We start from the raw sequence: 16,697 nt of genomic DNA on the forward strand, positions 1-16,697 counted from the left end.
TGCGTATTTTTTTTTTTTTTTTTCCTCTCCGTCTCCTTTCCCCTTCTGTTTTTTTTTTTTTTGTTCAGACCAGAGCTGGATGTGTAGACCGTCACATGTTGTTCCCCTCCTCCTCCTCCTCCTCCTCCTCCTCCCCAGTCCGGACGCCAGGAGACATGTGTTATTTATCGTTCGGCTGTGGGAGAAGACGAACGGACGCACGACCGGCTCTGGACACAGAGGATTAACAAGCCGGGAGCGCGCGTAAACGGTTCGCTCGTGTTCCTCCTCTCCGGCAGCCCGAGGACGAGGACCGGTCGTTGTGTCTGAGCGCGCAGAGGACGCGACGCGAGAATGGCGAGTCCGCCTCCCGCGGCGGAGCAGGCGTCGGCGCCCGGCAGCAACAACAACAACATCAAGAAATGCGGTTATCTGAAGAAGCAGAAACACGGACACCGGCGCTTTTTCGTCCTGAGAGAGCCGAGCGAGGGGTCGCCGGCGGCGCGCCTGGAGTACTACGAGAGCGAGAAGAAATGGAAGAACAAATCGGCCGCGAAGAGAGTGATTCCCCTGGACTGCTGCCTGAACATCAACAAGCGGGCGGACGCCAAGCACAAGCATCTCATCGCGCTCTACACCAAGGACGAGTACTTCGCCGTGGCGGCGGACAGCGAGCCGGAGCAGGAGAGCTGGTACCGCGCGCTGGCGGATCTGATGGCCGAGGGCAAAGTGTACGACGGCTCGGCGTCCTCGCTGGTCGGCTTCGACGAGGCGAGCTACGGCGTCATAACGCCGGTCGCCGCCGCCTACCGGGAGGTCTGGCAAGTGGTCCTGAAATCCAAGGGCCTGGGGCACAGCAGGAACCTGACCGGCGTGTACAGGCTGTGTCTCTCCAGCCGGACGATCAGCTTCGTCAAGCTGAACTCGGAGGTCGCCTCCGTCGTCCTGCAGCTGATGAACATCCGCCGGTGCGGCCACTCCGACAGCTTCTTCTTCATCGAGGTGGGGCGATCTGCGGCCACGGGTCCCGGCGAGCTGTGGATGCAGGCGGACGACTCGGTGGTGGCTCAGAACATCCACGAAACCATCCTGGAGGCGATGAAAGCCATGAAGGAGCTGTCGGAGTTCCGTCCGCGCAGCAAAAGCCAGTCGTCTGGTACCAACCCAATCTCTGTGCCCACGAGGAGGCACCTGAACAATCTCCCCCCCAGCCAGACGGGGCTTCCCCGGCGGTCGCGCACCGACAGCATGTCCGCGACCTCTCCCTTGAGCAAATTCTCCTCCTGTCGAATACGCACGGCCAGCGAGGGCGATGGCACCATGACACGCCCTATGTCGGTGACCGGGAGCCCACTAAGCCCGGGGGTCCACAGGACCCTCCTGAGCAGATCTCACACCATCACAACTCACCCCTGTCGGACATTTGAGTCTTCTTCCCTCCAGCACAGTAAGTCCATGTCTATGCCCCTGTCTCATTCCCCACCCATGACCTCCCCTAGCCTTGTGAGTCTGTCCTCCTGCCAAGACACCGGCGCCCCTCGCCCCTCCAGTTGCAGTGCCTCCTTCTCGGGCTCACCCAGCGATGCTGGTTTCATATCATGCGAGGAGTACGGCTCTAGCCCCGCAGATGCAAGGGACCTCAGGCTACCGCTCACCCTCCGCAGCAACACCCCTGAGTCTCTCAGAGCTGACACTCCCCCCTCCCGGGAGGGCAGTGAGCCTGAAGGCTACATGGTGATGGAACGGAAAATTCTGAATGGTTACCGACGGTTACCAGAGCTGGACAAGGCTTACCGAAAGCGCACGTACTCCCTCACCACCCCCCGCCAGCAGAGGGCCCCTCCCCAAGTATCTTCAGCCTCCCTGGATGAGTATACTCTGATGAGGGCCACATACACCAGTGGAAGCCAGCCTTCTCGCAGGTGTCACACTGCCTCCCCTAAAGGGACCTATCCTGAGGATTACAGGGATGTCCAGCTCGGATCAAACAGTATACAAGCTGAGAGTGGCTATATGCCAATGATGCCAGGTGTGGCACCTCCGACACCAGGGTCCAAGGATGACCCCTACATGCCAATGAGCCCCATGTGTGTTTCTGCCCCAAAACAGATCATCAACCCCCGTTCACACTCCTCCTCAGCAGGGCTGGCCCAGCACACAGATTCCCCCGGGAGTGTTTCTCTGGAGGACAGTGGCTATATGCGCATGTGGTGTGGAAACAAGATGTCAATGGAGAGCACTGATGGAAAGCTCACCAATGGAGAGTACTTGAATATGTCTCCTGTTGACCCTCTGGTGTCTCTTACACCCCCAGACTACATCCTTAGTCCCACCGGAGGAGACCCCCACCCCCAACAACATCACAGACTGCCTTATTATTACAGCTCTCTACCACGCTCACTTAAAGGCCCATTGCAGCGCAATGGGTCCACAGACACAGACCAGTATGTGGTGATGAGTTTACAGAGACAAAGGATAGAAGAGGAGTCCAACTATTGTCCTCTCTCTCCAGGAGACTCTGTGTCCAGCAACTGTCCAGGGACACCAGGCAACCTGACCTCGGTTGTATCTCCTCTCAGACTGGCCCGGGTAGATGGGGGCATGGTACACAGGAGTAGGGTGTGTCGACCCACCCGTCTGGCTCTGGAATCCCTCAGGATATTACCATGTATGAGTGAACACCCCCTTCCTTCAGAGCCACGAAGCCCTGGAGAGTACATCAACATAGACTTTAATAGTGCTATCCACGACCCTCAGGCATCCATCGTGTCAGAGAGCTCTGAGTCTACTGTGAGTTTAATTTGTGGGAAAAGGGGTTCACTACCACTCTCAGACTATGCCAATGTTGACGTCAGCTCCCCAGGTCACCTTGGTGCAACCCAAGTGAGGGGTTCCTCCCCACTTGGCTGCCTAAACCACACGCCTGAAGCCTTGACCTGTCCTGTGGTGACCACACAGCAGGGCGTGCAGGGAGGTGAGGAGAAAGAAGAGGAAAAAAGCCTTGTGGGACAGGCAGAGGAGAGGGGGATGGTAGAGGAATATCCTCTCCAACAGCAGGTGAGTCTGGTGTGTCAGCCTGTACCAGTCAAGGATGACTATACTGAGATGAGTTTCAGTCCTCCGGCCCCTCTCCCGGCTCTTTGCAGCACTGATGCTACTTCCCTCCCTACCAGCCCTACTTCCTGTGTCCAGAGACTTAACCTTGGGAGCAGCATTGTGGATGGGGTGCCCCATGTCCCAGAAGATTCATTTCTTTTGGGGGGTCCATCATTATCGGTCACCCTTGTGGATCCAAACAGGGGGGCCAAAGTGATCAAAGCCGACCCCCAGGGTCGCCGGCGGCACAGTTCTGAGACGTTTTCCTCCACCACCACTGTCACACCTGTCTGTCCATCCTTTGCCCACGACACCAAACGGCACAGCTCTGCCTCTGTGGAGAATGTATCTCAGACTGTTGGCTGCTCTGAGGGACCCGACGAGGACTATGGCAACAACAGCCCCATGTGCAGGGAGATGTCAGCTGGTTATCAAAATGGACTTAACTACATTGCCTTAAACTTGATGGAGGGGAACTTTGGAGGATGCCGATTAAGCGGCTGTGATGGACTTCTGAGGTTCAAGACGGCCTGTGGCTGCAAGGGAGGCATGAATTGTTTCAACACGAGCCCGTACGCAAGCATGGGATTCAAGGAGACTGCTGCTGCCGCCGTGAAAGGTGAGTGTTTTTCAAACATGTCACACTCACTCGTTCATTCAGTAGGTTTTCATTCATGAAGGGAGCGGTGTCGGGGCTTTCAGTGATAGGCTATTTGAGGCTGAGCAGCAGCTCTGAACACATTTTCATTCCAAAGTTAAGAATATCTTTTGGCGACTCTGCTGAAAACAAACAGCTTCCAGTTGTGCGTCTGCAACTGACCGTGAATTTAACCCCTTGACTGCTATCAAACCATTTACTTTTTAGTTTTGTGTCTTTGCTTCTAAAAGAAAAGGTAGCGCCACGGACAAATAACAACCTCTGGAGTATTATGTAATCAGTTGTAGCGTATGGCTCAGTTGCGTCCATTTTGTCCTTATCGCTGGTTACAAACATGTTGTGTATTATGATAGCTGTTTCAGTCTGTAAACACAGGCTACTGGAGCTTAGGGAAGTGGAGTTGTTCTGAACACTGCTGTTGGGTGTGGGCTGTGATGTTTAGATAGCATTAGTCACTCACTCGTCACACCCATGACACATGGACAAATCTCGAAGCTGTGCAACGCTGAGGAGGACTTTTCGCTTGGTCCTTGATCTGTTGAGAACCGGAAAATGTTGAAATTAGATTTCATCTTGTAACCATTATATTTTGAAATGATTGATTTAGAAAACTATGGCTTTGATATTATGTCAGATTTTATTCTGGCTGGCTTTATGCTGGTGTATGTGTGAGTGGTCTGCTCTGGTTGCCCCTTTAGTGACAAAAAACATCAAAATAAAAAAAGATCTAATCTGAGTAGGTGCTACACGTGGTGTGTGTGTGTGTGTGTGTGTGTGTGTGTGTGTGTGTATGAATAAGCAGTGACATCCTTGTGACTCGCTGTCTTTGTAGGAAAGAACAGTTGCCTTTAAAATATTACATTTCACCTAATTTATTTTCTGTTGCATCATTTGCTTTCCGAGCATCACTACATAACAGGGGTTGTTTACCGGGTGATGACCTGGCAGGGGCATGTCAGAAGTTGCTGTTGTTGGAAGAGAGAAAACACACTGTTCACTCAGGATCATGGTGAGTCAGGAGTCGGCGTTCCTGATGGTGAAATACAAGAGTTTAATTGCCATTTGTGGTTTCACAACCGAGTCGTCGCGCTTTGTCTCCATCGCTGTCGGCTCCCGTGCTGTGTGAGTGCAGCCAGTGTGGGGCTCGGTGGGAGTCATCGGGTTCCCCAGAAAAACAAGTGAGTCAGTTGTTTATCAGTTGTCAGGTACTGGGTTTCAGGACTGGAATGCGGGCAGTGTGCAAAGGTTGCTGGGAGAGGTGAATGCTCACTTGTTTTTCTAACCTGGTGGGATGGACTTGGAGGGGGGGAGGGGAGGATTCTCTTTTTTCCCCCACTATGAGCAACTTCATAAACATGCCAATGAAACAGTTTTACACCGGAGCAGACGCTCACTAATGTTTCCGTGTGAACACATGCGACTTGCACCACACACGATCGCGCAGCCTCAGATCTGTTCGAAGCCTCCGATTTATCGGGACGTCATCGGTTTATTGTGTCCTAGTGCTTTTATGTCTCAGGACCCAAATGTCGAATTCTGACCCTCGGTGGAGACGTTGGTCCGAGGCTATGAAAGCAGAGGAGGGGGGAAGAGGGAGCTGAGAGAACAATGGTGATGGATGGAGGGATGGATGACTTGTTTTGTTTTTCAAGTCCAACAAAATAGACACTCAGGCTTTTAGCCGAAGGGAGGGAGAGAGTGAGGGGGAGGAATGAAAGAGTAAGAAAGACAAAAAGAAAGCGATAGAGATCAGTTGTTGTTCCAGTCAGAGTTGATCTTTGCCGCTGTATCCTGGTTACATAAGCCCTTCCTAACATATTTCTTTGTACATAATAGTGAACCACTCAACTGTGATTGGATACGCGAGCAGCACTGCAAGTCATTGATACTGACATCAAAATACCGAACACTTCTCGTTTGTGTTTGTGTGAGAGAGAAAGAAAGAAAGAGAGGGCACACCTGTTTACTACAAGTTGACAGGCTTTACCACATTCTCTTGTTATCGCTGAGGGCGCCACAGTTCGTATCCCCCGCAGTTCATCATTTTTAAACCGGTAGATTTGAAAAAAAACAAATCACCTGCCCTCATTTGGCGTTGCAGTGTGAGGAAGAGAGGGAGGGCGATGCTGCTTCACAACTCGACTAACATGCAAATATGTGAGCCTGGCCGGCCCGTCTGTCCAAGTTGTCACGCGACACAGTGAGGAGTGGTTGAGTCCGTTAGTTGGTAGGTTGCACTGTTGTTGTTGTTTGGGCTGTTTCTTTTCTTTTGCCCTGACATTACGTGCAGGGAGAGAGGGGAGATGGTGGGGCAGAGGAGGGGGCTGTTTAGCTTTCAGCACACGCTTCCTGGCCCCGCCGACGAGGTCAGTTTCTTGACCTTTGAACTAGCAATGTGTGTGTTTGAGAGGCTTTGGGAGAGACATCGCCACCGGGGCATTTCCAGAAATCCGTGCACCTCTGACTGTATGTGTAAAGAGAAAGGGAGGCGTGTGTGTGTGTGTGTGTGTGTGTGTGTGTGTGTGTGTGTGTGTGTGTGCTATTTTTAAACACCTCACCCCCTTTTTTTGGTGCTGTTCTCCTCTTACCTCTCCTTTTACAGTACATGTGTATTCCCACTTCTTTCTGTTCCATGAAAGCTTCTTTATCGTCCTCATTTCATCTTCTTTTTTTCCACGTCTGTCCTCACTTATCTTATGTGAGAGTCAGAAAACTGACTCATACTCTCCATTTTTGGGCCCAGACAGCGCCCCCCCCCCCAAACACACACACACACGAACACGAACACACACACACACACACACGAACACGAACACACACACACACGAACACACACTATTTCCACTCAGTCCCTGCGTCTTCCTCTCCTGTGCGTACATATACACAGCCATCAGCAGATGGTGGAAGGGTAGTAGGGTCAGGGGTTTTGCACCTGCCCCGCCAAGCGGTGCTCGCTGCCCTTCAGAGGAGAGTGACAATACGCTAATGACTGGCCACCATCTGCCACAACAACAACAGGGAGAAGGTGGGGGTGTGGCCAAGCAGTTTCAAGGCGCCGTGCACCAAACCCAAAACCCTTCCCCCTTTTTCCTCCTAGGCCTTTCCTCCTCCCCCGTTTCTCCTCCTCCTCTCTCCAGACATTGGTTTCTTTTTTTTTTTCCAGATACCATGTGATCCACCCCCCCACACTCACACAAACAGCCCACACCCCCAACACACACACACCCCCAACACACACACACACACACACACACCCCCCCAACACACACACACACACACACACACACACACACACACACACACACACACACACACACACACACACACACACACACACACACACACACACACACACACACACACACACACACACACACACACACACACACACACACACACACACCAGACAACGGCTTGTGTCTTTCCTGTTATTATCTGACCTCGGTGGACTGTCCATGATTGGCTTTTCACACCAGAGGCCACCGAGGATTGTCTAAGAGTGCATTAAACAATTAGCTAATCATATCTGATCGGAGCCACTAACACGACTCTCGCTGCTCGGTCGATCTCACACAGCCGAGCGCAAGAACAGACAGACAGTCTCAACAATTGAGGTCTTATTTCAAGCAAACAGGCCGAACCTTCTCTGTTTCTACTATATTTGCTGCTTGTTTTTTTGGTTTTTTTTACATTTAGTAGACAAAATAATTAAACGTAAAAATAGCAATTAGCTGTAGCCCCCGAAATGTCCTTTGTTATGGTGTGTTCACACATGAGCCGGTGGGAAAGTCTGGTGCAATCGGAAGCCAGCTCCTAAACTACAAGCATCTGTAAGCAACCGTGATGCATAACTCTTGGTGAGCTTAAGGAAATATCATCATCATCGTCATCATTATCGTATATACAGTACTTTCCTGTAGAAACGGCACATCTCTAGCTAATTACAATAGTGACACAACCTGTTCTTAAGCCAAGAACATTTAACTCAGCAAACAATAGCGCCTCACGGTTACAAGATGATCATACAGTGTATTTCGAGGGGACCCCCCCCCCCCCACACACACACACATGCATACACAGCACTCCTGGCCGTCTGATTCATAACTCTTTGAGCAAAGTAGGCCGGGATGTTCCAGCACTGCATATACACAAAGTTAACCTGCCGTATCCTCAATTTAGCTTGGAGGTAAGAAGGATTACGTTCACTTCGGGATTAGACATTGTTGAGTAGCTTGTTTTTCTAGAGGTAGAGGAAGAGATAGAGCTTCTTTGTGTGTGACATGAGTGCACATGCCGTGCAGTACTCACAAATACACACACGCACGGAGTGAGCTCAGCCTTGTGTAGTTGTAACAGGCGGATTCATTCATAAACAGACCGGCTCACTGTGAAGTCTAAGGACCCCATGGTGGTGTTTTTGCTTGGTTTTCTGGCAATATCATAGTTAATAGCACTGGTTATGAAGCATGGAGTGCTGTAATATTGTATGTATGAACTTTAAGAGATGCAATCAGAAGTTCATTCGTCCATGAAGTAATTATTAAATTATTTAAGCAATTTTTTAAGGCAAATCTTTTTTTTAAAACATGATCTAGGTCCAGCTTGCGAGAGAGTTTGCTGCTCGTTTGTCTTATGTAACAGTAAACTGGATGTATTTGCATTTTGAATGGAATAAAACAAGACACCAACTGGGGCTTTGTGAAACTATGATTTAAAAAATGTTATCCTCTAGAAAATAATTGTCAGATTCTGTTTTTAGTGACTCAATTGTTGCAATAAGACAAGATTCAAAAACACAGATAAGTTGGGGAATATATATGTGTGTGTGTGTGTGTGTGTTCGTGTGTGTGTGTTCGTGTGTCATCTGGAACATGAGCAGCAGTGAATCAGCAGGACCACAGAGTCGGCAGCGGTTGTTGTTGTTGTTGTTGTTGCTGTTGTTGTTGCTGTGTAGTCAGTAAGACAGAGGTGCTGGAGGTCAGAGGTGAGGAGTCAGTCGGTGTTTGTTCGGCGGAGCGCTGCTGTGGATCGGGGAGGAGCCAGAGCGGGACAGGAATGTAAACAGAGCAGATCTGAGCCTGTTGATCGCTCGCTATCTGCAGGAGGAAACCTGCTCTCAACATCACTTCTGTTGTTTGCCAGAGACTCCATTCCCAGCGACCATATGATGGAAAAAGAAACAGCTGGTGGTGGATCCTCCTCCTTTTTTGTGCAGTAGCTGTTCAGAAATACAGTTGGACACGTTCACCTACGACCCACTAACTTCTCCCTGCTACGCCGTGAAACTACTCGTGCAGGCGACGCATCATCAACAGACACGGGCGCTTGTTTACACTGCTCCTGAAGCAGGAGGCTGCTAATGCGTGTGTGTGTGTGTGAGTGTGTGTGAGAGTGTGTCCTAGCCGTGAATGGAGCACGGCTAAATTTAGCCTGTGAGAACTAAATAAATAATGAACAGAGCCTTGGAGAGGGAGAGAGAGTGTGTGCACGCATGTGTGTGTTGTGACAGGGGGCACAGACATGGGTTGTTGGGAGGGGCGGGGTGGGGTTATATGTATGTGCCCGAAAAAGAGGAGGGGTAGGAGCCATTGAGTTCATTCCCCCAGTGGACCTCTGTCCCCATGTCTCTCAGTAACCCCCCCCCCCCTCCCTGCCCACCCACACTTTTTTCCAATCAGCATGTGTTTCAGTAGCAGTCTGTGTGTGTGTGTGTGTGTGTGTGTGTGTGTGTGTGTGTGTGTGTGTGTGTGTGTGTGTGTGGCGAGTCCCTGCACGCCACGTCGTCCACTTGCACCGTTGTTCATACGACGGTCGTGATGTTTTCGAGTGTTTATGTTCGTGTGTTCACCTGGTTGCTAATCGGAGCTGTGAGTGATTCAGCTCTCCTTCCCGGTACATCTCAGTCATTCTCACCCAAGTGTCTGGCTCTACACGGGCCACTGACTCGCCCAGCCCCTGCAGAAAAACAGAGACACACATACATCACGCGCGCACACACACACACATGGACACACATTCAGATTGTTCCGGACGGCCGGTCCCATGACCTCACCGCATTCCCGTTCTTCTCTGCCAGGTTGATTCTGTTGCTGTGGTTTTTCCACCACTTCCCACCTCAGTGTTTTCTGTTTCCCTCCGTTGCCATCACCTATGAGGAGACAGAGCCCCCCCCACCCCCCCACCCAGGTGTCTGCAGGACGTGAAATCAATTATTATAGTTTTCGAGCGAACTCTCTGGTTCTGTGTTTTTTTGTGATGCCGAGCATCTGTGGAGATGCCTCAGCCTCTTCTTCTACTCCCTTCTCTGATGTTTCGGTCGTCAATGAAGGATTGTGTCTATGAAGCCTTTCAGATTTGATATTAACATCTGATTTTCATTCACAGCGAGAATGCAAAGGGCAAGGAGGGAGAACAGACGTGCGTGTGTGTTTGTGGTGGGAGTAGCTGAGGAGAGGGGGAAACAGTGCACTCTGAAAGAAAGGTTTGTTTTAGAGAATGACGATCATATCCAGCTTTGTGAAAACAGCTCTTGTTCACGGCCGGGGGGAGGAGGGAGAGGAGGCGGCGAGTGAGTGAGGGAAGAAATGCAGCCGTGGAGAGAGAGAGAGAGAGTGTGTGTGTGTGTGTGTGTCAGCCAAGACTTCCGCTCCCATTCGATAGCTCTGCATGCAGATGAAACCTCACAAACAAGTACACAGGGGGAAGGGTCAGCGCCGTTTTCCACTGGGAGAAAAAGCAACACTCGTAGTTTAGAGTATTTGAAAATACACGGCTTCGGTGTGTGTGTGTGTGTGTGTGTGTGTGTGTGTGTGTGTGTGTGTGTGTGTGTGTGTGTGTGTGGGAGTAAATCTTTGTTTGTTTGGCTCCAGTGGATATTACGCAGTGAAGAGCACCAGGGTGTAAGCGTGTTTGTGTGTTTGCTGGTGTGTGGGAGTGTTGTTGCTGTCTCTTCTGCTGTTCCTGGTGGCTGCCCTGTGTCAGCTGCACTGTGCTAAATGCCACTCTGTTTTTCCGCTGTCGCGAAAGCACCTGCCACTTCAGTGTCTACGAGCTGCACACACACACACACACACACACACACACACACACACACAAAGGCAGGCCCCTTGAAGAGTGCTTCCTTACTTGGTCATGGAGTGAGGGTACATGTTTGACCTCTTCCTCCGTTCTGTTGCTCTGTCCCGTGTAATGAATCACATAAACCTCACAAACACGCACTTTTCAATTCATTTTCCGAAGGGACTAGGATTGGGAAATCTCATTCAGTTTCATGCTAGGTTTCGTGTCTGTAATCACATGAAAAGAAAACTCACTTTTGCTTCTCTTTTCTTCTTCTTCTTTCAGAATGAAGGTTGGCGGGTCCACCCCCTCCCCCTCCTTCTCCTGTGAGCGTAGGCTTTGGCTGCAGCCGAGTGACGAGGTCGCCACGGCGACAGTTGGACCATGCGCTGCAGCCGATGTCCTTTGACCTCTTAGCTGCCTTCAAGGTTCACAGGGACTGCCATCGCCATGGCAACATGGACACTTGACCCTTGCCCCAAATCTTCCCTCCGCTTTTCTTGGCACCAAAACATTCAGGCGCCATTGCTGCTGTAGTACTAGATTACTTAAAAAGAAAAATAACAAGAACTTAAATGGACTACTAACTCTAACTATGGATAGGTAACTATTTATCTATTTATCTCTGTACGTAGGCCTGCAAACTTGTTCTGCAGTATATTATTATGTTGATTATTGTTGTTATTACCATTCAAACACTTTCAACTGGCTTTTCTTTTGGCTTCAGCCAATAGTCGCCAGAGACTCTTGCCTGAAAAACCTGTGAACCAAACCTGGACAGCACGCGTGCGTGCACACACGCAAAAAAACCTTACATGCATACAGATTACATGTATTTATTTATTTATCTATCATGTCTGTATGCTGTAAATGAAAATGTGTGTGTACGTTTTTATACAGATTGTACTGCAAAAAAGAGGTGGCATTTATGAAAATATTTTAAAAATCTGAGTTAACATTTGCTTAAGAAAAAGAGTAAACCCTACCTCAGCAAAAAACCAGGTTGGTACCAATTCACACAGTAGAAATATATATAAAATATTTATTTTCGGAGGTGAATGTTTTTTAAGAAACACCAATCCAAAGCCTTACTCGAACCGTCAGCCCCCACCTGATGGACCTTTTTTTTTTTAAAGTTTGGAACTATACACACGCAGTATATCAAAGATTCGCCCGATCATCTTAGAGACTGAATGTGCGTCAGAGCCGAATGAGAGACAGCCCCTCTGAGATTACGCCCCCTCTCTCCCCCACACACATTTATGACAATATTATGTATTAAAAAATCCCATAGTAATATATTTATTAATATGCCTGAGATGGGAGGATTCATACACACTTACAAAGAATACTTGCAGAACCTGAGAGGAATTCTCGACATGGCATTGCATCACACGTGCATGCGTGTTCAAAGTAATGCTGCACGAAGCCGGTCCACGTGGCCCCTGCCTGAGCATAAGTCTCAGCACCTTTGTACACTTTACCAACTCACTGCTCACCTGTGATCTCCTGCACGCCCACGCAGCCCGTGGGAGGTGTTATGACCTGTCAAAACAAGGGTTGGGCACATGAATGTTTTGAAGTTATTTGTACAGAGTAACTGGACAGCCCAGTGCGGTACAAACTCTCACCGGATGCCTCGTTTGTGGGCGTCTCGTCACAACCACACCAGACAGCACTGAGCAATGTGGCGAGCGCAGGACGCAGGTCCGACCGGCTGTCCAATGAGCCGCCTCGGTAAGCTTGAATTCACGGGCCTCCACTGCATGGTCTTGCACTTACAAACTTTTCTAGATTGTAACACAAGACAACGTTGAATGTAGTACACGCTGTGTTCCGAGCTCGGGAACACTCACACTCTCTCTCACACACACACACACACACACACACACACACACACACACACACACACACACACACACACACACACACACACACACACACACACACACACACACACACACACACACACACACACACACACACACACACACACACACAAACCCAACAAACAACCACGACAACGGCAACGGCAGTAACGAAACATGCAGAGGTAGAGAACGGAGACAGAGACAAACCAGGGGAAAGTATCTTCTTATTTATCTGAGTTCACTGGTACCTAACCTTTGCTTAAATACTGTAAATAGTGCAATGTTACAGAGAATTACATCTAAGCAAACGCTGCAAAAATTTGGAGAGATGTTTAAGTTAAATGACTTGTGTTGTTTGTACTGTACATAGTATGTGTTTGAGTGAACTTTCTGATACAACAAAAGCACTAATTAAGTTATATGCTACATAGTATGGTTTGGCTTTGATTTCTTTTCTTTTTTTCTTTTTTCAAACTGTCCCGGGATAGTCTTGTGAAACGGAAGCCACTATGAGGACATTTTCTAATGCTGTAATTCAGAAAAAAAGATTTTAAGAGAAATTATTAATACTTGACATAGTTAATTCTTGTTTCTAAGGTACAACACAAATGGCATATATGCAATATTTACACTTTTAAAAAATTAGTTTACAATGATGTACCAAATGTATAAATACTGTTAATAATGTTTGTTAAACCTTAAATCAGATTTTTGCTGTTTGTACATTGATTTCTTCGAATTTGAAATGGAAACTTTTTTCTGCTTTTTTTTTGAGCTGTGTTTTGCATTTGGATAATGTTTCAACTTTTTATTCAGCATCCTAAAGGTTACGATATGGGCTCTTGCTTATCTTGCTGTGTCTTTCATTGTAAATATTTCATATCTTGCATATTGTGATGCTACTAAGAGATGATAATTTAAACATAGTTCATTGCTTTAGATTGTATTGATTCTTTATAGACACATGCAATAAATAATGATGTTATTTAAGAGAGCCAATCGCCTCTTGTTTCTGTTCTCCTCCCTTCCTCCTCCCCGTCACAACACAAACAAGCTCCGGCTTCTCATCTCTCCTTCAAACGGGCGCTCGCAGGAGCAGATGCTCCGGTTCAGATTCCTCCCTTTCTTTAAGAAAAACTCTAATTAGGAATGAGAGAAGTAAAAGAGAGGACATATCTGGCTTCTTCCATTTCTTTGTTTGTTTGCAAAGCCCCCCTCCCCGTTGAGGAGTCATGCATCACGAATCAGCTGTAGCATTTGCATTGTTATTGTTTTCTTCCCAGTCCCCACCCCCAGCGATAGCAATTAGACCAGCGCGTTGAAAACAGCCCGCGGAACTGGGATGGAATAAATAACGCTGCGATAGGATTATGATTTTGCACCCTTAGCCATATGCTGTCAGATTATTCATTCTCACAGCCTTGCTAATTAAAATGGTAATTAATGCCGAGAGATCGGTCTAATTGTCTGCCATGGGCGGTGTTATGGGCGGGAGGAGGGGTCCGCGTGCAGGGTGTGTGTGCATGTGCTGGACACGACATGCTTGTGCTTAAAGCTTAAGTACACCGTGTGAGCAGTAAAGTGGCCCGAGAACAGCTGGAAAGAAGGGGCGGGCTGCGGAGAAATGTGCAGGTTGACTGACGGAGGGAGGCCAGAGGGACAGCCCGAAGGCAGATCTCTTCCATTAGGCCGATTTGTCCCCACAGCATATGCAGACGCTCAAGAGGCTAATGAGAGAGCAAAGTGCGCCAGTCTCTGTAAACCAGATCTCATTCATCACCTGCTCCGGTCACTGCTCCCGCTCTCCCTCTTTTTTCACGCGACGCGCCGCTCGAGTTTTAACTAAAGACGAGACTCAAAGAAGGGACAGAGTGCGGAGGTCAGGAGAGGCGAGAGGGGAACCGTGATACTTCCATTACTGTACTTCAAAAGTAGGAAACGTTCGCGACAAAACCGTGCAAATCACTCGTCACAGTAATCTAACAGAAACCCAGTGAACTAGCTTGAATGTCGTCCACGTGTCTGCCCGTGAGGGAATTCACGTGTGTGTTTGTGTGTGTGTGTGTGTGTGTGGATGCAAACGAGTTTGTGTGTTGGAGGAGTTGGTTGTGCAACAGTGGCTACGACCACATGAAAGCAGCCGATCGCCCCGGGGAGTCGTCAGCCTGGAGGACAGAGACCTGCACCAGCTCCACGGGAAATTCTGGAAGGCTGCCTCGGACATGGCCACTACGTTAGTGGCAGTGCCTGGGTGTGTGTGTGTGTTTTAAAAGAACAAGTATATGGTCTGTGGCCATATGTTGGTGTCTGCCACATCAATCAGTTTTAACGTATTTTCTGCATTACAGTGCTCGTGGTAGCGTGTGTCCATTACAGAGAGAGAGAGGTTAACAGCGGCCCCCGAGGACAGAACAGTGCAAGAGAGAGAGAGAGAGAGAGAGAGAGAGAGAGAGCACATGCAGACAATGAGCCGAACAAAAAACCCCCAGAAATGCAACAAAAACACGTGCAAAAAGTAAAAACACATGCGACAGGAAGCGCTGCACCAGAAGTGCTCCGGGACAGTGAGGGAGTGATGGTCTCCATTTGGATAAACAACAACATACACACAGGACGTTTTTCTTAACTTGTTTCTAAAAGGGAAAAAAAACTTTGTAAAAGATGCACATGTTATCCAAACTGTGATACATATTAATCATAAGGGGAAATGTATCCTGGCCAGGAGAGCCAGTGATACAGGTGTACAGTTTTCATGTGATGTTTCTTCCACACAGACTCTTTTCACTTTCATATGTCCTCGGTGTGCCGGTGACGGAACTGGCTGAAAGGCCACGCAGGTGACCAAACTAAAGGCGCTCAGAATCCAACGTGTTCCTTCCTATAATCAGACGCCAAACTGTTTGGCTTATAATTAAACTCAGTCCCTTCTGCAGAATTGTTTTTGGTGTTTGCAAGACCTCGTCTACATTGAGGCTCGCAGATATTTCCCACAGATCGGACAAGCAGTAATGCAAACACTTCAGCATGCAGGCAGGTTTTCACCATGTGTACATACTGTAAACTTGCAAGACAGTGTGAATGTGTGTGTGTGTGTGTGTGTGTGTGTGCTTGCGTGCGTGCGATGCTTCTCCAACAGTGGCCATATATTCAAATACAACTTCCTATTTGTAAGAGTTTCCATCATGATCAGTGGCTATCAACACCTTATCTCCTTCTCTCTCTCTGTCACACTGAGCGCTGTGAGGTAAAAAAAAAACACACACTTGGCTCATCTTCTCAGTGTTGTATAATCCGCCAGTAAAAGTGCAGTAAACAAGGCTTTAACTTCCTCTTTCCAGTACAATCTGACAACGCAGAAAACTGTATCTTCCCATCGATGTTGACACACAAACACGCTCATGCATGTAGAACAATCACACAAACAAAAACACCGTAGTGAGCCTCCGTCAGTGTCCGTGAAAATATACAAATGTGAGCGGAGCCGGGCTGCACTCAAACAAACCAGGACGACGACAACAACTTTTTCCACTAAAAGGAGGAAACCCCCATCTAAATATTTCGAAGAGGGAGAAACACGCAGAGCAAAAAGGACAGCGTGATGCTAACAGAGCTGGGGATGTTGAGCAAAGTCCTCAACCAGAATAAAGTTTGATTGAAAGTTTAAAGTGAAGTCCGCAAACCCTCAAACTATGATTCTTGAGAAGTGAGTCAGTTTTTGAAGTCGCAGTTCGGGACTGACCCAACAGGTACAGTATATATCAGGAATGTGTGTGTGTCAGTTATTGCTTCAGTTATTGCTCTTCTCTTTGTACGTTCAGTACTTGCTTTTTAATTGGCTTCTCCCCCCCCCCTCCTTATTTTTCTATCTACTATGTTTGTTATGCACCAATCACCAAAGCAGGTTCCTTGTGCGTGAGAACATACTTGGCAATTAACACAATTCTGATTCTGATTTGTGTGGTTACAGGTATTACTCATATTGTGGTCATGTCTTTTCACACAACGCAAAGACGCGTTTTAAGGGTTGGGGTTCG

General features: G+C 48.4%; 1 protein-coding gene across 1 annotated transcript; it reads left to right on the top strand.

The window, feature by feature from the left end:
- The first annotated feature begins 58 nt into the window (after positions 1 to 58).
- Positions 59 to 13,657, top strand: irs2b (insulin receptor substrate 2b). Its single transcript, XM_035603815.2, has 2 exons — positions 59 to 3,694; positions 11,078 to 13,657. The coding sequence occupies exons 1-2, from the start codon at positions 334 to 336 to the stop codon at positions 11,080 to 11,082; spliced, it is 3,366 nt and encodes a 1,121-aa protein (XP_035459708.2). The 5' UTR covers positions 59 to 333; the 3' UTR covers positions 11,083 to 13,657.
- Positions 13,658 to 16,697: the final 3,040 nt, after the last annotated feature.

The sequence above is a fragment of the Scophthalmus maximus genome, chromosome 14 (genome assembly GCF_022379125.1).
Source record: "Scophthalmus maximus strain ysfricsl-2021 chromosome 14, ASM2237912v1, whole genome shotgun sequence".
Taxonomy (NCBI): domain Eukaryota; kingdom Metazoa; phylum Chordata; class Actinopteri; order Pleuronectiformes; family Scophthalmidae; genus Scophthalmus; species Scophthalmus maximus.

Excerpts from the sequence above, each read along its gene's own strand:
- irs2b (XM_035603815.2), top strand. The coding sequence starts at position 334 with ATGGCGAGTCCGCCTCCCGCGGCGGAGCAGGCGTCGGCGCCCGGCAGC.